Source organism: Toxoplasma gondii, chromosome VIII (genome assembly GCF_000006565.2).
Source record: "Toxoplasma gondii ME49 chromosome VIII, whole genome shotgun sequence".
Taxonomy (NCBI): Eukaryota; Apicomplexa; class Conoidasida; order Eucoccidiorida; family Sarcocystidae; genus Toxoplasma; species Toxoplasma gondii.
The window spans coordinates 1,200,720-1,221,883 of NC_031476.1; the positions used below are offsets into that span (position 1 = coordinate 1,200,720).

Here is a 21,164-nt window from a genome sequence, read left to right on the forward strand (position 1 = left end):
ACTGGATCCCTTGCTTCTCTCGTGTGTGCGTTTCTCGCTCTCGTGGAAGCGCGTACCTCAGTAAGACGACTGAAGTAACCGCGAGAGGTGACCGCACAGTCGTCTCAACCGGCTACGCTGCACGATGAAGTGCAAAGTCGAACGAGGTTCGCCCGCCAGCCAAGCCGAAAGAAACCGCGTCAGTCTCAGTGGAATGGATTCGGCCTGTTTTCCGCCACCTATTGCTCAACCAAGGATCTGTGCACATAAATGAAATCACTTTTGTTCCAGCGCATGCGCACGTTGGCGGAAATTCCTGCGTTACTCTGCCTCAGCACATGAACAGAAGTCGAGGCATCCGCAAACGAGGAGCTGCGAGTCCAGATTCGCGTCGCATGTCTCTCGAGGAAACCGTGGCTGTTTCTCATGCACTCAGGACCTATAAAATTCTGCGGCGCACCTCCTGGCATGACTTGTGTTCTTTCTACTCCTCCGGCTCTTCCAGATCCGCACGCGCTCTCCTTTTTCTATCCGATTCTCTCTGCGTTATCTTGGGATCTCTGTTTCGTCTCACTCACTGATCCTCGTCCCGTCTTGTGTTTTGGCAATGCCTGCTCCTCTTCGTTGCGAGTCGTGGCTCGACGAATCATGGATTCTTTGTCAGGTGTGTGGTGTGCGCGAAGTTTCCACCGTTATTTCTTCTGACCCGTCGGGGAAAAGCGAGTCCTCGATTCATGTCCTCCTCGCTGCACATGCTGAACCCTGAAGGCTTGTCGGCAGTTCATTCTCTCATTCGTTTTCGAGCATCCGATCTGCTTTCTCGAGAGACGACTGAGTCTGCGACCTCTCTCAGCCACGCCCAGATTCTACACTCTTTGTCAACACAGCTTTCCCCGTGAGTGCATGCAGCTGTGAGCAGAATTCCACGCTGACGTTGAACTGCGGAAACGCGTCCTCGTTTGCTTTTGTGCACGTTTTCTTTTCTCTCGCTGTCAACACGGGAGGTTCCAGTAACGCGGGTGTATTTTCTCCAACGTCAAGGGAGCATCCGTCTGCAGCTACGGCAACTGCTGCATTTCACTGGCGGGTTCCGCCATTCATACGAATTGGGATTATGTCTGTCTGGCCGCAAGACGCCTGATGCCTTAGCTTCAGTCGAGCTGACTAGGCTCCCGAGTGGTGCATGGATACAGGTCCCATCCCGTCTGCCCGTGACGAATCTCGACGAACTTGGAGGCTCTGTTTGAGGAATTTCGCTTCTGACGGAGCGTCTCTCGTGAGGCGCAACTGGCTCAAAAAAGAATGCAAAACACGGAGGAAGGGCTCCTGTCCGCGCACGCACTCCCTGCCCCGGAAGCGCTTCCTGTGCCGGTGAGTCTAACGCGAGGAAGACGCGACGCTTCTCTCTCTGGAGATAAAAAGGCGGCTGAATCTCGTGCCAAAGACGCCAGCGACTCTCCAGCCTCGTCGTGGAATTGGAATCCGTACAACCTCGTGGCTCTCGACAAACCAGAAGGTACGCTCTCGCTCAACTTCAGCGGCACAGCCCACGCGTGTGTGGTGGATGGTCGTGGTCGGCTTATATACGGAGAAGAGAGTGTCAAACAGAAAGACGCGAGCTCTGTGCGGCGACTATAGGGGGAGCTCCCACGCGTTGAGCTCTGTTCGAGGCGAGTATCATCGTGTCTATGTAGTGTTAGGTGCTCACGCGCCTGACTGCATGCAAGGAAAAGCAGACGTCAGTGGCGCCTTCCCGTTCGCTTCCTCTTCTCGTTTTCTTGCTTTTCCTTCTGCGTGGGTTTTTCTTTTTCTTTCTCGTCTGTGTACGTCTATCTTCCTCAACCGCGATACTGCCCAGTTGTAGGTCGCTGGCTCTGCGCTCTCCTGTGCTGGGATCGCTTTGTGAAGTCAGTTTCTCTCTGCAGGTTTCCAGCCTCAGTCCACCAGGGGTCGGAAGGTGCCTTTGAATCGACCAGAACACGAGATGGCGTGCGACTGACATCCATATAACATATCGATAGATATAAACGTAGACTAATAGGTGCACATGCAAGTGCATTCATGCTTCTATATAGATATATTTATATACAGGTATGTATACATACGTATATATATATATATATATATTTGTGGATGAGTGTGGCAGACGTCCAGTAGTTTGCAATGAGAAGCATTTTTTTGGTGGTCGTGCTTTCGTGTGAAACTCCGCAGAATGTCTTTCGATCGGCGCGGCCTTCACGGAGACGTGTCTCTCCTTTGCCTTGGATGGACGCCTGACTCCTCAGCAGATCCTTTTCCTCGAACAAACTTTCAAACGGGTGAGTGCGTTGCCTCACGAAGTCTATATCAGAAAGGCACAAGATCAATATACTCCTATCCACAGCAATGCACGTTTCTGTTGTTTACACGCATACAGAGGTATATATATACACACAAACATTTTACTGTAAACATTTCATTTTTTCACAGTGGTGCGTGGATTCAACACGATGAACATCCTCACATCGGTAGGCAGTTGAACAGATCTAGACAGATGGCAGTAGAGAGATCCAGATGATTAGTAGAGACAAAGATACAGAAAAATAGGTAGGTAGATAGAGAGGTTAGATAGGCGTAGACTCTGCCGATGGTCGAGTGTGCAAGGAGCGCTGTTGGTGAGGTTCTTTTCATCGATATATTTATGACCGTGAGAGCCGACTGTCGCTTTTTTCATGGACATATGAGTCTGCCTTTTCTCGCAGGTGATGGCGACGAGTTTGACAGACTGTGTCCGAGCTAGCAGCACCGCAGCTCCCGGCTTGCTGCGGCGGGGTCCGGGCGCGGCAAAGAAGCTGGCACCTGTGGGGAACGCGTGGACTCTGAAGGGGACGTGTCTCTCGTTCAAGCGCGAGGGCGATGCGACTCGCATGATTCTTGAAGACGCCTCCTTAAATATCAAGGGCCTTTTTCTCCCATGCAAACGTCTATGTCTCGTCGATCTTGCCGGACAACAAACTAAGAAACGGAGGCTCTTGTAATGGAAATGCCACCACCAAAAGAACAGAGGCAACATGCCGTACGCCCACCACCACAGATAAACACACGTGCAGCATATATATATATATATGTATATATATATATATATATTTGTATAAATTAGGTGGCCGAGTATATAATAGGCAATACGTGCTTCTCAAATGTAGTTGTGAGCATGTGACGCGCTGAGCAGAAGGATAGCGAGGCCAACAAAGGTGGATCTACGCAGAGAGAGCGTGTCCTTGTCTCCAGTTTCGTTCTTGCACAAGGCCGCATGCATTTCCACAAATACCCTTATGTCGCAATGGTTAGAGGTTTGTGCCTTGCTGGCGGCGAAGCATGAAGCTGTGGGGCGACCTACGAAACTGTCACTAGAGAACAGTGAACAAACTGGAGTGAGAGGCGAAGTGCTCAAGCATTTCTCGGCATTCATTTTGAGTGCAGAGAAGCCCATCGACCTCGGCAAGCATCCTGCTCAGTTTGCAGCCATGTCTGTACAGAGCGCCTCCACCAGTGCACGTCGGAGCCAGTGGCAATGCATTTCTCGTTTTTTTCCCTAGTGTGTACCTGTGGCGAAACAACCACCTTTCACGTACGCACCCACGTGGGCACATGTACATACATACACATTAATTCGAGTAAGTACCTCTAGAGAGACGGATCATCCAGGAAGCAGCTGTACTGGGATCGAAGAGACAGTGTCATTAGCGGACCTTCGACTCGGATTGCTTTTCGCTACCTCTGGCCTGGGCGGGCAACACTTCCCGGGTTGCATGGGAACGAGAGCCAACATTGCATGCAGTTTCCTTTAAGAAGTGTGAAAACGGTTCCTGGTGTGTCGAGTCGTCACATTGGCCACAGAAGATATCTTGAGCGTTCGCTCGACGTCACTGGAACTTCCTATCGCGGAAATGAGACGGCACCTGCGATCGCACGCAAGACGCCGAACGAGAGAAGGCAAAACATGTAGCCCCTCTCGGAGGCTCCCCTCTGGCAGAAACGAAGAAAAAAGTCCTCGGATGCAGGGAGAGGCGCGGGACAGTGGAGAGGTCCTTTCCACATGCACTCGTAACGAAGCGTCGCTGGCCTCTTCACAACGTTGAAAGACGCCGCGCCAAGACAGACAAAAATACATTTTGCCACACTACTCTGCGGGGCTTCCACATGCACGCACCTATCCGTAGGCCGCCCCGGCTTTCTCGGCAACCCTCGCAAACACAAATTCGACACGTTCCCTTGCTTCTTTCGATACGCCATCCCAGGTGTCTCGAAAAAAAACCTGTGACGCCAGAAAGTTTGAAACGCATTTCGCTGCTTCTCTGAAGCGCGCATGCGTGCGAATGTGCCCGCGACAAGGCAATGCGCGTCGCCGCGCCTCACGTGACGAGATCCAGGACAAACGACATGGCCCACTGGGCGTCTCGAGAGAGGAGGGAGAGCGGCGACAGGTGGGCGAGGGTGCCGCCGTAGAGACTGGGTGTGACGATTCCGAAGGCGGGGAACTTGAGAGGCGGGAGGAGCAGAATTTGCACGAGCCGCGCGAGCGCCTTCGCAGCAACTGCGCCCAACACGATGAGCACAGACGCGACGGGGTGCGCGCCGTTCAAGAAGACGCTGACGGCGACCACGTTCGAAGTGAGGGTGAAGAAAGACACGAAGTGCTGAAGATGCAGGTTCTCTTCCCAAGCCATCATCAGCAGCGTCGCCATCTTCCCAAACATAGACACAATCAAGGCGGCGGCGAGGTAGTTGTACTTGACAATCACGGCCCTGTTCTGCTCTCCCTGCTCGGGTCGGTTGCCTCTCGCCTTTCGTCCCCGCAGGACAAACGTCACACGCAGGCCGCGCTTCTCAGCTGTCTTCGCAGCTTCCTCTGAGAAGCAAAACTGTCCCACAGACACAGCGCTCCTCCTTCCCTCCTCGCGCTCAGCATGTCCCTCGTCTCCCAGAACGTATGACACTGCATCCGCCTTTTTCTCTCGCGATGGATGCAGTCGATGCGGCTCTCGCTGGGATGGCGGGCGAAGCTCCGAGTGGCCACGGGTTGCCTGGCTTCTTTCCCGGTGCGCAGGGTGGCTGTCGTTTCCGAAAGCAGTACTGGTCGACGCGCCTGGCACCTCAAGCATGCGCGCTTCGCCGAGCGTCTCGCGACTCAGCGTCGGTCTCTGCTGTTCTTCCCTCGATGCCCTCCCCGTCCCCAGACACAGCGCATGCAACCACGCTGCTGAGGCCTCGATCCGGCGACGCAGCGCGGTCCACGTCGCCTTCGCGGACCTCTCCATGGTTTTGAGCCAGGCGCCCGCGAGGTGACGAGTCCGAGTCTCTGCTTCTCCCATAACACACGCATCCAGCTCTCGAGAGCCGCCAAGCCTACGTCCGGACCGTGCGCGTTCAGGTTCTTGCGCAGCGTCCTCCCACCCACAGTAAAAGACACGAGAGCCGTAGTGCCAGCGAACGAAGACCCATGTGAAAGCGATCGCCGAAAAGAGGTAGACGAAGAAGTCCAAAGTGCACTGCGCAATGATAAAAACCTGGAGATCCCAGGCAGCCAAAGGGCTGCTCTGCAGCAGCCACCGCAGCACGTCTGCGTGCACGTCGGCTTGCGACACGGGCATGTCGCTGCCTGGCTTGCGCTCGCGGATCGGGGACAGGGCAGTGTCCTCGGCCTCTATCTCCCACTGGAGCACTGGGGGCGGACAAACCGGGCGGTCTTGTGTGTCGTCTCCGAGACAAACGGGAGAGGCGGTGGGCGGGCTGGCCAGTGAAGCGGCAGGGGGGAGAGAGGCGAGACCCTCCACAGGAGCCGCGCGCCTCCGTCCGTCACCAAAACGCGACTCGATGTGCTCAAAGCCAACCTGCCTCCCAACAGTGTGCGTCAGCGAGCCCTGCGGCACCGCCGGCCAGTCTGAGGGCCGCGACGCAGACGACAGTTTCAACAGCGCGTCAGGAGTCCTCTTGACCAGGTGGCGGGGCGCCAGCGAGCACAGGCGAAACCGATCTCTCCCGGACGACAGGAGACTGAAGGCGACGAAGGTCACGACCCCTACGCCGAGGTAGAAAGGCGAACACCACAACGAGCGTCTTCTTCTGCGGCGCGTCCGGCGCCAGAAATCCGGGGACGGGCTGAACGGCTCCGCGTCCAACGGAGACTCGGGCGCGTTTTCGAGCGCGCAGCCGCGCCTCCAGCGAAACCGCCTGCGTCCCACTGAGATGCAGCTCTCCGCTTCGTAGTCGAGCTCAGAAACGTCTGAGAATTCAGAGAGCGACGAGTTCTGCCAAACGTCGTCGGCAACCTCGTCCCGCGTCGCGGCCCTGAGGTTCTCCGCACCGAACGTGTGCGAGGTGGAGTCGCTGAGAGCGTCGCGCCGCGGATCCCCGTAACTCTCCTCTTGGCAAAAAACCTCCGTGTTGGCCTGCTCGACAGGCAAACACGGCCGACCTCCCTCGTGGGAACTGCGGCGGAAACTGTCCTGACCATGCGCGTTCGCTCCGTCTGGTGACGCCTCCTCTGCAGCCAGAGGCCACGGTGTATTACCAGCTGCGGATCTAGCGCGCGCGCCAGGAGACTCGGCTCGCTCATCACCGTGGGAAGAGAAGTCGTAGCCCCGAGCGGCAGTGCGTTCTTTCGCGTGCTGGAAGTAGGCTCTCGCCAGACTCGCATGCAGAAGAAACCAGCGCGTGTAGGTGTCGAAGAGAATGCAGACGACGGCGAAGTTCCGAACCGAGGGCGGGACGCCGGTCTCCGCATACGGCAGGCGGTTGAAGATAAGGTGGCGGTACGCCTGCGGTTTGTGGAGCAGCAGGTCGATGAAAATCAGCAGGACCTCGTACTCAACATACTTGTCCGCAGTCTTACCGCAGGCGGCACACCGCGCCAACCGGATGTTTTGGAAGTGAGGTGGAAAGCGCCGGCATGTCGACGAAAGGGGAACCGAACACTCCACGCATATCACCATAATTGCCGCAAGGGAGTGCAACAGGGGCAGGAGTGAGGCGGGCACAGATTCGGCAGAACGGGGACGGGACCCGAGCGCTCCGGTCTAGTAGCATCTCGAGGCAGAGAGGGAAGGAATATCGACTCTTCAACGGCGATGGAGAGATTTAACACCGTATGTTCGCGTTTTTGCTCCCGGACGCCGCCGACTTGCCGCCGCTGAGTGGGCGGCGGATCGCAGCGGCGGCTACGGAAAAAAACGCAGCCCAGTGGCCTAAAAACGAAGAAGTGAGAGAAAGCGAACTGCGGATGAACAAAGCGAATCACGGGCGCGAAAACGGGGAAAACAGCAGACCGTCTACAAGAGTAGATCTCCGTTGCTTGGACAGTGTGCCACCTGCCGGAAAAGAAGGCTCGGGCGGAACATTGGAAGAGCGTTGATTCGAAGGTGAACAGGGGAAAACGGGATAAACGAGAGATTCTCCTTCTTTAACGCTGAAAAGACCTGTTTCCACGGTAAATGCAGTCCAGAAGCAAAGAAAACAAGTGAAGACAACATGCAACCCGCTCCAGACACTGGCAGACAAACTGGGCGACTCCGCGCATAAGCGAAGTGTACATACACCCGCCACCGGCGTTAAAACGCAAGGGAGGAAGTGAAGAGCCTGATAAAGTGACAAAAACTCAGTCGGGCATCCTTGAATTTGTTTGTTTCTCTCTGTCACCGCTGCATCCCAGCTGCCCAGCTCCTCTCGTCTGCATGCTGGTAGGACACCGGATTTTCCGATCGTAGAAAAGGTGCAGGGCTGGTAGGCATGCATCGACAGGCTCCGCGGAGGCGCGCATGCATCGATACCTACCGGGGTGGGAGTAGGGATTCTTCATTTTTTGTCGAAGTTGTATTACGGACCGAATACGGTGCCCGCTGTTGACTTTCCTAAACTGGCTGACTCAACTGAGACGCAGGCTGTGATTTGTCGGTGGAACCCGCACGACCCTGTGCGCATTTGGTGGCACCGGACGACTCAACGGCATCTTTTGTTATTCTCTTGCAATGAAAATATGTCGTTATCCTTCCAGAGGAGAATCAGAATGCACGCGCAACAAATCTCGTCTTAGTTCAGCTTTCCCTTGGTCTGATGTGTCTGGGATATCCGTCTTCAACAGTCTCCTGTAGGTCCAAGTCCCTCGCAGCTGCCTGACACTGTCGTTTCCGCCAGCCCTCGTATTCGTTGTCTCACGCCGTTCTCTTGCATCAAGGTCAACCTTGCGTATGTGTTGCCTTGCTCCGGTCTAAAAGTAGCCTCTCTGCTGCTTGTCACTCCTTTCCAGTCTCTTCACATTCGTGCCGCGTTTTTTCTGAGCATGGCTGACAACTCGCTGCAGCAATTGCGTTACCGAGTTGTTAATGGTCTTCAACTGCGAAAAGGGCGAATGCCTGATTTCTTCAATTCTTCCTACGCTTTGCCTGCTTCTCTTCCCATGTTTCCGCCTTCCACTTCGTTGTCGTTGGAGCTCAGGATATGCCTAGTGAATTGAGAATGTGAAGAGGGTAGGTCGCTTTGGTGTGAATCCCGTTCACAAGTAGTCTGATGAAATGACGACGGTCTGTTAATCTGGGAGTTCTTGTTTCTTCCCGCGCGACCTGTCCCTTTGAACTGACTCACGCGATGGACTAGACCTTTACGTCCATTCCGACAGCCGGGTACGCCTGCGGCTGAGCGCGTTTGTCTGTGTCTGTGTCCCCGCGTTTCTTCGTCGTCTTAACATCTCACACCATGGCCAGCCAACAGCTGCCTTCGGACCCCCTGTCCACGCTCTTTCCCTCCCTGGAGTTTCTCCGCGCAGATGGACGCCGGCCCCACGAGCTGAGGGAACTGCGTTTCTCGACTTGCGTTCCCTCCCTGCTTCCTTCGCCGTCTGCTCGCCCTGCTTCCGCCTCCGACCCGCGAAAAGCTGACTCTTCAGTGGAGAGCGAAGAGAACAACCTTGCTCCTTTTGCCTCTGGTGGCGTCGGCACGCATGCGGACGGCCGTAGCTTGGTCTCCTTCGGCAGCACGAAAGTGGCTGCGTTTGTCTTTGGCCCCAGGCCGCTTCCCGCGGGTGCAGGCAACGCAAGTCGAGCTCTGGTGTCGGCCTCTGGTGGCGGGTGGAGCGAGCGTGGCGTCCTCGAGGAGGGCTTCGACGCTTCAGGTGCGGACAGCGTACTCGGCCAGGGCGGGGCAGCAGGCTCTGGAGGCGCAGCGGAGCGCGCGTCCCTGCTCTGTCGCGTAGGCATCGCCCCCTTCAGCGGCGACTGGCGGGCAGATGTGACGCGGAGTGGAGGAGCTGCAGAGGAACATGAAGTCGCTCTAGGTGTCCGCAAAGTCGTCGAAAGTGTCATCCTTGCAGATACCTGCCCGCGGTCCCTCATTTGTCTGTTCGTCCACGTCGTCGAAAACGACGGAGGTAAGCGGCCTGGAGGCGGGTCGGACCGCACGCAGACACTAACTTGTGTCTCTCGGTGGCAGGAAATCGAGAACGACATCGACGATGGTGCAGAAATCTATGATTCTGAGCTTTTCCGAAGATCATCGTCTACCGTCGCGTGTGCGGGTACCCAAGTTGCGGTGCATGCACAGCCTCCGGGGATCATGGGTGGGTGACGCAGACGTTTAGCCTAGCGTTCTGTTTAGCAATAAAGGCTGGAGATCCTCTCGTCAAGCAAATTGGAGCTCAAAGTGTTGCGATCTTGGCTTCAATAAATGAACGACTTGGGAACGAAGACAAACCCACGGTTTTGAGTCGCCCTCCAGGGGGCGGAGCATCTGTTGTTTGTTGCTAAATAGTTCATGGTGAGTTTTTCAGCGTGCTTTGTGGCCTGCAAATTGTGACCTCCCCCTCGCATCGTACTTTGTTGTCAGGAATATTGGCAGCGTCCATCAGCGCCGCAAGTCTCGCCCTTGTTGATGCAGGTAAGGTCTCGGCGTTCGTATGGCCTCTTCCTCACGTTCCTCTTCTGAGCAAAAAATCGGTTCGGTGTGTTTCTTGTCGTGGAAAGCAACCGAGAGGGAACGCGTGTATTTGGTTCTGCGTGCGTGCACGCAGTCACGCAGTGGCGCATAACTGCGTGAACTGAACACGTGTATATTTGTATAGGTATATATAATATATATATATATATATACGCCTGTGAATACTTCAGTGATACACGTACTGTCCCGACCACAGAACTTAACGAACAGGAACACTTCGGGCATGAGGATTTGACCGCATGAGGCAGTTGCAGTCGAGGCTTCCATTTGGTCTCAGTGACGCTATCAGGCAAGTAGAAATGTGGCAGAGTTATGATAGGCCGCTTGACTAGAATCTAGCAGTGCACCTTTTTTCTGGCCGGTATGCAGGCATTGCCACGAAAGACTTCGTTGCGGCAATGTCGTGCGTGTACATGCCTCGTCAACTGACGCCTCTTCTGGACCCTCCTCGAGCTGAGCTACAGACTGGGGCTCCGAGTCTGACTTTGGCGATGCTTGTGTCTTCTGGTGAGGTAAGTTGCTGTTTTCGTTTCGCCTCGCGATGCATTGCGAAGGCAGGTGAATTATCGTTCGCTGACCCCTCTTGACTATGTTGCTGCAACTGACAACAGCGACACGCAAAATCTCTCTACATATCATGTTGGAGATGAAATAGAGTAAACGGAATGCTTTTAGCGTGCGGGGTAGGATAATGGCTAGTGATGCCTCCGGCCCCGTGCTGCTCTCGTCAGGTGTCTCTTCTTCAATTGGACGGCCAAGTCTCCACTGACGTCTTTGAGCAGGTACGTGCTTTTGCAATGCTTCCTTTCGACACCTGAGATACTACACCCAGAAGTGAAGGGGTCCGCCTTTGCGTAAATGACGTATATAAAAGGATGCAGAAAGTGCAAAGGCTGTTACGGCGCGGGGGTAAGAACGGCACCGCTGGCTGGCATTTGCGAGCGGGGCGTGACACTGGACTTATAAAGGTGAAAAAGGAGACTTTTCTCTTTCTCCATATGCTGGTGCAAGGCGTGACGGTGGTGAGACGCAGGGACCGTGAACTGTGAGGACCCTTTACAGGGGCCGGCAAGATTGCGTTTGAGCGTTTGGACTGGTGTTCCTACATTTTTTCACAGCGGTCAGCTTCTAAGAAGAGAAGCAAGCATATCGTGGGAAACGATACGCAGTGTGCAGTTGCCCAAATTTTTTCGTTTGAGTAGTCTGATTAGCGGGGGGAATTGGCGGTTGTGTCATTAGCAACATAGCCTCTTTCGAAAAATGCAAAGACTGTCGGTGTCCGTTTGACAAGGAAAGGACGCTCCAGAGCTAGTCAGAGGACGAAGCTAGAGTTTGTGAAGCTCACACCCACCGGGCGTCTCTTAAGAAGAGTCGCAGTGAGGGATTCATGTCGAACAACATTTCCCTGTTGGTCGTGCCGTGGGATGTGATGATCAGTAGAAACATGCCAGGCGTTTTCGAAGCAGTAACAACAGTGGAGTGGGTACTGCAGCGGCCTTCTTTCAATTGGGCTTGGTTTCTTATATTCACCATCGTTGTGAGGATTTCTTGAATGCATGTTTACAGATGTACGAGGCTTGCGCAGCAGGATGCCGAGAAGTCGGGGAGGCAATGAAGGCAAGTCCATCAGCAATAATTCTTGGTCTGCGGGTGTGTTTGCTCCACTTAAGATACATGTTGGATCTATCAGTGTTACAAGATTTCTCTTATAGCATAGGCGCAGCGCTGCTGAAATGTGTTCGATGTGATCCGTTGCTCGCCGACTGTGTAAACATCAGGAGCCCCATATTCCACAGTCGCACTTGTCGCTCCCCCCCGTGCCGGTTCAGAAGCTTCTTCCAGGTCATGAAGCCTAGACTGAAGACCGCCGCAATAGAACGTAAAGCACTGATTCGAAGCGGTTTTAGGGACGCGAGCGTTTACTTTGTATGAGTCATATTTTCATCTGAGCGGATTACAGCGCACGAGAAGGCGTGAATGAGTGCGGCATAACGTTGCGGCGATTGGGCGTGGTGTGTCTGTAGTGAGGAGCGGGCGTGCTTTAGTTTCTACGACTTCGTTCTGTCACTCCCATAGAGGGGAATGGGTATGGCGAAATATGGAGACGATCAACTGACGTGGACATAGGGTTCACGGTTGGAGCAACATCAAGCACCGACTCTTTTGCCAGGGTCTCGTGTGTGGGACGATGCTGTGCGTCACTGTAAGACTGTGAGTCTCTGTTTATTCCCTGCAGGTAACGATACTAGAAGCCGCGAGTCGGCGGATTCGTTTCGGTGATCGTGTCCTTAAATGACGAAAGACGAAAAGGGACCGCAGGCAGAATCCCAACAAAACTGCCTGCTGGCAAGTTGGCGTGTGGAAACGCCACTTATGTCTCGACATTTTTACGCTTCCAAGTCGCTCTGCTCTGCCGGCTGCTGCACTTGAGGTTTGTCAGTGCCCGCTCCGTTCTCCGGCGAACGCCCTTCGTGCACTGGGATCCTCTTCATTTTCGCGTTGCAGTGGTCCGTTAATTATCAGGGTCTTTCAGTTACTCACCTATATGCGATGTTGTTAACGAACCATCGCCATGTTCAAGATGCAGGCAGTTGAATTTTTTCATGGCGCGTTGCATCACAGTCGTCTGTGAAATTTCTGAGCTACTCGGGCGTATTCAGTGACTGTGAAGCTTTTGACCGAACTGAGACGATCTGGATTTTTCTGCTCGCTCGCAAACTTATCAGATACTTCGTGTCGGCCGCCTTTATAGTGGCTAATGATCAACCGAGGAGGAGGTTTGCTGAGTTGTGCAATTGTCATGCAACGGGGCACTAGTCGCTTTGTGCCTATGTTTCGCTCCGACTCATTTAACGGCCAATCCTGTGCAGTCTTTCACCGATGACCAGTACGGCAACTATGGTGCTGTGCGACAAGTGCGTTGCTGGGAGCAATTTGCACGTAGTTTGGGTTTTGTGTAGCTTGTGGCATAATCCGACCACGGGTTTATTACCTGATTTAAGCTGGAAATCACTTGTTTACCTCCATATTCGAGAACGGAACGGAGATAGCCCTCGTCTTGATCAAGGCCCGAATTACGAGAAGCTGCACGGGTACGAGAACTTTCTGGATTAAACGTATTGCTGCTGTAGCCTCCTGTGCCGCCGTTTCTCAGCTCCCTCACCACTTGTGGTGCTGTTTGCACCCTCTCTTAGGTTCAATTGGTTCTCAATCGCAGCTGGGCATATATCCAACGGCAGTCCCTCTTCCGTTTTGCCTTGCACGTCGGATTTTGTATGTGATAGAACCAGTTGGTTATCCTTCTCCGGCTGAGTGTCTCATTAAGTGCGCTAACCCGAGACTACATTCACCAAAAAATTCAATGCGATCGCAGAACGATGTTCAGAAGCATGACCGGCTGGATGCATACAACGATGCGGCCTGGTTTGCTCCCCGACACTGTGTGGACCGAATCTTCTGCCTGAACGCGCAACTATGTGGGTTTTGCTTTTGCGAACGACCTGTCGATCGATCCCACGAAGCACGCATTACGTTAGTCTGTGCGCATAAAAATCAAAGGTGTGGAGGGTATTGGCAGGAATAACGATCGTCAATTTTACCTGCTGCCCAAAGGTGGCTAGGACATACCCCCGAAGTTTTTCAGAAAGGTGCACGTGTTGAACTTGAACATGCTGGCGCAAAGGGAGCACTATGTCTCTGTCTCGTAACAGTGTTATGACAACGGGGCGCAGAGTGTTATATCGTTCATGCCTCGTACACTCACGGTGTAAGTAGCAGATGCCTCTGGGGTGTACGGACAACACCGTCAATATTGTTCGACCGGGCGAACGCGACATCCACGGGTGACCGGCCTCGGTCATCCCTATGTTTGGCGCACCCGCACCATTGAACTGTCGACCTTTAGAAAAGAAAGTGCGTATCTGTCTGGTTCGGCCACCAAGATGGTAGACGCCTCTGCTATCCTTCTTGAAGCAAGGAGTCTTATCGCTAACCATTTTTATGAGGCTCCCGATGCGGGCCTTGATGTGCTCAAGAAGACTAGAACCGATCTGCTGGAGACTCGCGCATGGATATTCATGGCGGCTCGGAAAATGAAGTGCGAGGATGCATCACGGGCTGCGTACAAAGTAAGCGACGACAATGTAGTCACGCACAATACACCTACGCATCATCTGCACTCAGGCGTGTGCGGCTCTTTCAACGGTTCTGGCCGACACTGACATCGTATCACGCTTACGTCAAATCGAAACAAGAAGCGCTGAAGACTTGCTCCAGTGGCTTGGGTGCTACTGTCTCAAGCTAACTGCTCAGGTGATGCCCGTCCTCATACTCAGTCATGCTAGCGGTTCTGGGTGCATCTCAGAATGAATTTTTAGTACGAGTCACAACGTAGTGACATATCGTGCGAAGATTTAATGGTACAAGATCGTCCACCGGCTAAAGCAATAATAATGCATCATTACACGTGTGGCAGAGATGCATGAGGCGTCATGGTTCGGCTTTCAACGTTGAACCCAAAAAGATTGAGGTGCTCGTTTTTGCGGCCCTGTGTAATTCTGGATTTTTCGAGTTTGAGGTTAGTCGACTCCGGAATGCATCCTCCAACGTGGCTTGAGCTGCTGACTGGTGACAGGCCTGCACGGTTTTCGATATTTTCTGGTTGCTGCAACAAACGCTTCAGGAGCGCGGCGTCGACAACCTCTCAAATGGATCTGCCTTGGAGCCGCACACGTGTGACCTCCTGCTTGAGTTCGCTTATTGCCACACATTCGCTGAACCCGGTATGCCTACTTCATTCTTCTGGCCAACAACTGGCATGTGAAGGCGTGTATTTGCAGAAGTTATTGCTCTGGCCATTACGTTTATCTACTGGGATACAAGGAAGGAATATAAGGTTCAACAACTAAGGTCCCTTCTAGTCCAAATATCAGGAGGTCCAGCCGTGAGGAAAGTAAGCACCGGCAAAAAAAAACAAACTGCCACCAGAACGATGTCAAGACTTACTGTTCGTAGGCCTACGTCACAAAGGCAGCAATTCTGAATTATCTTACCGCTGCACGGGGAGATGGGTCGAGCCGCTCCCTACAGGCTTTCTTCGTAGTAAGCTTCAGTTTCAGCTCAAAGACATTTTACCCAGACTCACGCCTGACTAGGGCATGAGAGCAGGCGATCAAGAGCGGATCAAGCACCATCTCGCGAAACATATGTTCGGATCAATAAACACATTTTCAGCCGTGTCTACTCATTCCAGTTCGTGATTACTTGAGCTGGTGCTGCGGCAGCTTTGAGGGCGGTGTGTCTTTCGATGGCATCGATCGATGACCGAGTCTGCAAAAATTGCTCAGTGCTCACTTTTGGTCAATGACACTGCTCAACTGGTATCCTGAATCGTTTTGGCGAAGCCTGTGTCTTATGCCACCAAAGGAGGCCAGCAGATAATCGTGCACATTTATCCTTCGTTGCCAGGATCAGGGCGGACGCCATCGTTTTCGGGGGTTGGGAACCCAAGATAGACCCGCGCTGCAACGTGAGCTTACGAACTCGGCGGAAGGTGTCAGGAGTTAGAGTCATGCAATTTAGCTGTGCCAAGCATGGAGTCAACTCTGGCCCGTGCCTCGACAAGTCAGTGTCACTTGTCGAGACATGGGCATGGATGACGGTTAAGCCGCACCAATTTCCTTTAGTCCCTGTTGGCGCCTTGTTTCTGGGAAGTTGCATGTATTCATCGAGAGCAAGGATGTTAAACAGGATCTTCATCGACAGCTGTATCGTCGACCGTGTCCTCGGACTCATTAGATGACACGCAATCTACACCAAAGTTTAATTGCTCTAGCAATGAGGATGGCATGACCTAGGGTGGTGCAAGAGCATTCTATGAGGGCCTTAGCACAGAAGCAATAGTGAGAGCTCAATCATTTGCTTAAACACTGTGAAAAAATCCAGGTTCGTCATACTCATGTGGGTGTACAAAGCCCGGAACTGTCACGAGACTCATGAGTGCCATTGAAGGTACAACGTGTCGTTGCGTAGAAACCAGTACAGCCTACACCAGCTGAACAAGACTGCTCATCACCGCGGTTCATCAAGAACAGTTCAATTGAGAAACGGTTACGACAGCAGTGAGCGGAAAAAATTGGAGTGAATATCAAAACTACAGCACCTCCGCAGAACCTGGAGGTGGCGAGGTTGTCCGGGGGAGAAAACTGTCTCTGGCGTGAGGAAATATCCGTGAGAGGCTGGTCCTTCCTCAGAAGCTGGAGCACTCCACAATTCGCTCCGGTTCGACGGTATCAAGGCCTTACACAAAGGATGTCAAGCGACACAAAAAAAGCCGGTAGAGAATGTCAGTCGTCGTCATCGCGTGGCCGCATCGAAATGCCCCCAGCGAGCAGGGTCGCGTTCCGCCACCCCTCAAACTTCTGTCTCATACAGGTGTCGCGCTTCCTGGCACGATGAAAGTTGCAGGAAAGTGTAGCATGCTGACAATGTCAAGTCGCCCAACAGTGTGTGCACTGAGGGAAGAAAGGAGAACAGTGACTTGCACGAAATTGACATTTTCGCATGATAACGAGCGTCGTGCACGGTCGGGACCTCCCGTCAACGGTCTACTGAGAACATCATTCGATTGCAGGTGATACAAGGCGGTAGTGTGAGCAATCTTCCCACGCGATCCACTCCGGTCGATTGCGCATTCTCCTGTCAGAATTGACGCAGCAAGTCTGGTGTTTCGAACTGGGTGTTTTCGCCTACACGCATCGCCGTTTCCGTGTGTATCAGCTGTGTTCCTCGGCTTCCTGGGTGTAGCCTTGGTCATGATCCGTGTTTTCAAGAGGGTGAGACGTCGTTCTTCTTCTGAGATATCCCCGTTGCATTCCTAGCCTTGTTGCGAGCCACATGATAGAACGATAGGCGTCAATGCGCCCCCCAGAGATTACCCTGCCTGCATACAAGCCGAACGCAGCATGAACAGAGGACGAGAAAATGTTCGACGTACAAGATACTTGTGCAGAAAAGTTTGCTCGTTGGCTGTTCGTGCTCTGAAATAAGCGAGCAACTGGAAAGACGGTTCCTGTACTAAACCCACGGAACAGGCGCTCTATATAGAGGAAGGAAGCAAGGAACTCGTTTAGTCGGGGCGACAAGCGCATTCTCCCATCAGACACGAGTAAGGTGAAGTTCTCATGTTGTTCACTCAGAGAATCCGTACGTTTCCGAAAACCTGGTGCGTCTGAATTAACGCAAAACACGTGGTGTTCGAACGTCCTTAACAGCTCACCGCGAGTCGATGGGAGTCTGTCCACTCCTTCAATAATGGCTTGCTTGATCTCCATGTGGTCCTCAAAAGGGAGGGACACCAACAAAGCTGCCAGGCCGGCTACAATAGGAGACGCCATTGATGTTCCTGAGAGTACCTTGAAGGTGTCTGGAGGATACGTGGATAGGATCGACACACCAGGGGCAGCCACATCCACAGATCGAACGCCTATGTTGCTAAAGGCAGCTATTTCATCGGATGCATCTGTTGCGGCGACTGCCACGATGTTTGGAGAAGTGTAAGATGCGGGATAGGAAGGTGAGCGATCAATATTTTGTCCAGAATTTCCGGCAGCGCAGACGAAGATATGACCTGCTTCATGAGATTTGTTGATGGCCCTTTCTAAAGCGTCCGTTCGTGCTGGTCCGCCCCAGCTGTTGTTGCTGATACGAATTCCCATTTGTATGCAATAATTGAGCGCTTTAACTGCGTCGGACGTCGCACCGCTGCCGTTCTCTCCCATAAACTTCAGTCCGGCTATGGTGGTGGCACCACATACTCCTTGGGCGCCGGTAGCGCTGTCCTTCAAGCCCCCTATGAGACCAGCGCAGTGGGTACCATGCCCATTGTCGTCTGACATGTCTCCGTCGTTACTAATGAAGTTGAATCCGTAAACGTCGTCGACAAAGCCATTGTTGTCATCATCCACTCCATTTCCAGCGATCTCTCCAGGGTTTTTCCATATGTTCTTCCGAAGCGATGGGTGATTGTACGCGATCCCAGTATCGATGACCGCGACAGTCTCGCTTCGAAGGCACTCAGCCAAATTGTATGCTGCGTCAAACCTAGCAATATCACGCCAGTATGGTTGTTCCTTAGGACTCTCCCGGTCTTTCGGCGTTACATCTGGACTCAAGTTTAGTTGATTCGCACCGACAGCGGTTGACCGACCGAAGGAGAGATCTGTTTCGCCACCAACTATGGTAACAACCTGATCGAACTCAACGGAGGCAACACACGGATCTCGTTCGAACACCAACTTTAGATCCCCTCCTTGAACGGAAGGACACTCTGTGAGCTTAATGATATCTATTCCCACTCTGTGCAAGGTCTCATCGCTCATAACACACCTGGATGGAGGACGTTCTGAAGGCTCCCCCGCCTCCCTACCCCGGACTACGGCAGGCACGTTCACACTGAATTTTTTCCTTGTGTATGCCTCGTATGAAGCGATAGTCGTTGCAGTGACGGGCATCTCTTCGCTGAAATGACGCCACAGACACATCAGAACACGCCATGGCGTTGGATTTCAATCCTTCTTGGAAAAGAAATTTCAGCCTTTTTACTGCGTCCGTTGGTGATTTGAAGGATGGAGCCACGATGAATGCACATGTCTAGTCTGTCCTATCGTTAAAGAGGTACGTGAACGGGTCTCAGAACTCGTGAGACAGGACAAGTCCGTATCCAGTGTAAGCAGAAAAGCACTGTAAAGTGTCTTTTCTAGGTCCAGCATCTGCATGCGGAAAAAACGACTACCCAGATTCAGACCAGTATTCCAACTCGAGGTGCATGTCGCTACAGTGGAAAAGCATACCGTGCATTTAACGGCTTTCACCATCTAACCAAAGAAAGTAGGGGCATGGTGCAAGGTTGATAATTCTGCGCACCACGACTGCCTATTTCTATTCGGGTGGTTTTACGTACACGTTTCGGGGGGTAAGCACTCAACAGGCAATCTTGCTTACTCGAAGTCGCCGGCTCTTGCCTGTCCGCTGATATCCGTGGAGTGTGACAAACGTGAGAGCTGGACTTGCAAGCTTCTCTGAAGGGCCCTATGTTTGACTTCCTCTGCATCGCAGTCATCATGGAAGATAATCATCAACGTGCGGAAGTAGTCAGACTCGGTAGAATCTCCTTCGGCCCCCAATGCCAAGAGTGGCCGTCCCGCGCCACTTGAGAGACAAGGCGACACACTCACGCACAGCCAAAGGAAAGAAAGTCGCATCGCGGCGCAGCTGGAAAACGGCTAGAGAACAACTGAGGCGCGTTCCAGAGACCTGCACCAACGAAGGTGGTGGCACAACTCAATAGAAGATATCCACCATTTGGCGGCAAAATAGCAATCGAGATTTGGTGCTCAACGTAACGTGAAGATACGCCAACAGGAAACTCGATACTTTTAACTAGGTGCTTTCCAGTGTCGAACAGTATTGGTCGACAAACACTCTGACACAGGAGTAAGAAAAGTTGACGGGGGCCCAGTCAGACAATATATTACAAGTCTCTGTATTGACGAAAAAGTGCCGACACCGAACAGTCCGAACACCTCGACGTTTCCGATAGCTGAACGGCAAGACAAGATGGCGTCGGGGGTGGACGGCCAATAAGGATGGCATCTACACTTCAGAAAACGCCCGTTCTGAGAATCAGTCTGACCGTTGAGGAATAGGCTCCCCTTAGTCGTTCACGGGAGTCACTTGTGCAATAGCCCGCGAGAGACCGCGGCGTCCTGGTTTGACCGAACTTGTTGCAAGCATTGTTGGGAAAAAGGTTATGCCAAGCTGGAACAGTTTCTCCTGATAACAGCCTCAAACTTTCAAGTCAAACGTCCCCTTGTACTTTGTCGAGGAGGAACGTCTGCTGAAAAAACACGGTCACTGACATGTGATGGGAAGCGCTCGTCACTGTCTTCGCTGAACACATGTGTGACGTGGTGGCTGGCGGTTAAAAAACGCTTAGGCTACCTTGACGCTGCCCATGCCCAAGCAAAACTTATGGAGAACGAAACGCTTCTGACTGTCAATAAAGCGGGCTTCTACACGTGCGAAGTTGCCGATGTTTTCGTAATGCTGCACGCTATTGTTTTGAGGGAAGGGATGCTTCGAGGTTTATTTTTTCTGTAGAAAACTCCAGGCTCTCACTGAGTTCGTGCGCGCCGCGACAGCCTTCCTGCATTGGCGTGCGGGTACAAATCAGAACAACACTAGTATGGCACGACAGTAGCGATTTCGATAGTAGTTGTGTTGCTAGCACTAGAGTATGCAGCAGGTCAAGGCTTACTGTTCTGGTATTTTGCGTGAAGGGATGGAAATAGAAATAACCTGACTGTCGTAGGCAACGCATTACACGTATTATTTTACCAGTATTGTGATACCCAAGAAACAAATCCGGCTTCCGCTGTTCTCACCCAAACACCAGTTCTCCCCGCTCAACTGCTAAGAGAAGCTTCGGGAAACGCGGGTGCTGCAGAATACTGTGCACAGACGCTCTTTCATAGAGTTGTAACTGTGGACGTACTGTACTCGTATACAGTCTCTCATCAGCATGCACGTGAAAAACTGTCGCTGGTGACTGTGGAGGTAACATGTGCGCCGCTACCTACCAATTGCTGCCTTCGGCCACGGAACGCCTTGCTGCGAGCCTGCGGCCTGGCAAACCGGTACCTCCCGGAAGAAGAGCCCTCAAAACTGCACTTCTTAAACTTGCTTTCATAGTATTTTGGAAGCAGTATGTACAGGCCACACATGGTTAGAAAGCGACGTCTCTATTTGCTTCAGAAATCTACTGCACGTGTGGCGGCATTTCATACCCGACACGATACCTTATGATATGGCTACGAATGCCTAGAGGTCCATCTGGACTGTTTGTTCCCTAGTTGACAGTGGTGTAGTTTCATAGCGGGGGAAATCCGCAGCACCGGCAGTTGTCACGGTGAAGCATTCCACTATTGTGAAGTCACTTCCAGCTCTCGTTTTTCCTTTGTACCACACGACCTGCGATGAAGCTGTGGTAATCGCCACGGCCGGCCTAGATGTTGATGTCTCCTGCCCTTTATTAGACGATATTCGCGTTCGCCTCTTGTTTAACTGCTAGTAGTCGATCAGCTGGGGGAAAATTATACGCAGTGGTTGGCGTAAGCATCTTTACGGCCGTCGATACGCATGAGGCGACGCGCGTGGTAGGCAGC

At 52.8% G+C, this 21,164-nt stretch overlaps 6 protein-coding genes across 6 annotated transcripts; 3 read left to right on the plus strand and 3 right to left on the minus strand.

Annotated features, from left to right (window-relative positions):
• Positions 1–64: 64 nt before the first annotated feature.
• TGME49_231020 (hypothetical protein) lies at positions 65–3,012 on the plus strand. Its single transcript, XM_002367962.1, has 3 exons — positions 65–1,495; positions 2,191–2,297; positions 2,721–3,012. Exons 1-3 carry the CDS (start codon positions 1,282–1,284, stop codon positions 2,994–2,996), a joined length of 597 nt encoding a protein of 198 aa, XP_002368003.1. The 5' UTR covers positions 65–1,281; the 3' UTR covers positions 2,997–3,012.
• Positions 3,013–3,781: 769 nt separating this feature from the next.
• Positions 3,782–6,950, minus strand: TGME49_231030 (hypothetical protein; the record flags this gene model as incomplete). The annotated part of the gene is made up of 1 exon (XM_002367963.1): positions 3,782–6,950. The coding sequence occupies one exon, from the start codon at positions 6,948–6,950 to the stop codon at positions 4,371–4,373; it is 2,580 nt and encodes an 859-aa protein (XP_002368004.1). The 3' UTR covers positions 3,782–4,370.
• A 1,552-nt stretch (positions 6,951–8,502) lies between these two features.
• On the plus strand, positions 8,503–12,760 carry TGME49_231040 (3' exoribonuclease family, domain 1 domain-containing protein). The gene is made up of 6 exons (XM_018780282.1): positions 8,503–9,376; positions 9,832–9,882; positions 10,312–10,454; positions 10,674–10,724; positions 11,509–11,559; positions 12,179–12,760. The coding sequence occupies exons 1-6, from the start codon at positions 8,707–8,709 to the stop codon at positions 12,236–12,238; spliced, it is 1,026 nt and encodes a 341-aa protein (XP_018636860.1). The 5' UTR covers positions 8,503–8,706; the 3' UTR covers positions 12,239–12,760.
• An 86-nt stretch (positions 12,761–12,846) lies between these two features.
• On the minus strand, positions 12,847–13,937 carry TGME49_231050 (hypothetical protein; the record flags this gene model as incomplete). The annotated part of the gene is made up of 2 exons (XM_002367965.1): positions 12,847–13,479; positions 13,542–13,937. The coding sequence occupies 2 exons, from the start codon at positions 13,935–13,937 to the stop codon at positions 13,324–13,326; spliced, it is 552 nt and encodes a 183-aa protein (XP_002368006.1). The 3' UTR covers positions 12,847–13,323.
• A 292-nt stretch (positions 13,938–14,229) lies between these two features.
• Positions 14,230–15,346, plus strand: TGME49_231055 (hypothetical protein). The gene is made up of 7 exons (XM_018780283.1): positions 14,230–14,253; positions 14,319–14,360; positions 14,417–14,518; positions 14,576–14,723; positions 14,781–14,893; positions 14,956–15,042; positions 15,096–15,346. The coding sequence occupies exons 2-7, from the start codon at positions 14,358–14,360 to the stop codon at positions 15,198–15,200; spliced, it is 558 nt and encodes a 185-aa protein (XP_018636859.1). The 5' UTR covers positions 14,230–14,253; positions 14,319–14,357; the 3' UTR covers positions 15,201–15,346.
• Positions 15,347–16,278: 932 nt separating this feature from the next.
• Positions 16,279–18,871, minus strand: SUB9 (subtilisin SUB9). The gene is made up of 3 exons (XM_018780284.1): positions 18,792–18,871; positions 17,219–18,459; positions 16,279–16,882 (listed from the first exon to the last, which is right to left on the minus strand). Exons 2-3 carry the CDS (start codon positions 18,450–18,452, stop codon positions 16,716–16,718), a joined length of 1,401 nt encoding a protein of 466 aa, XP_018636858.1. The 5' UTR covers positions 18,453–18,459; positions 18,792–18,871; the 3' UTR covers positions 16,279–16,715.
• Positions 18,872–21,164: the final 2,293 nt, after the last annotated feature.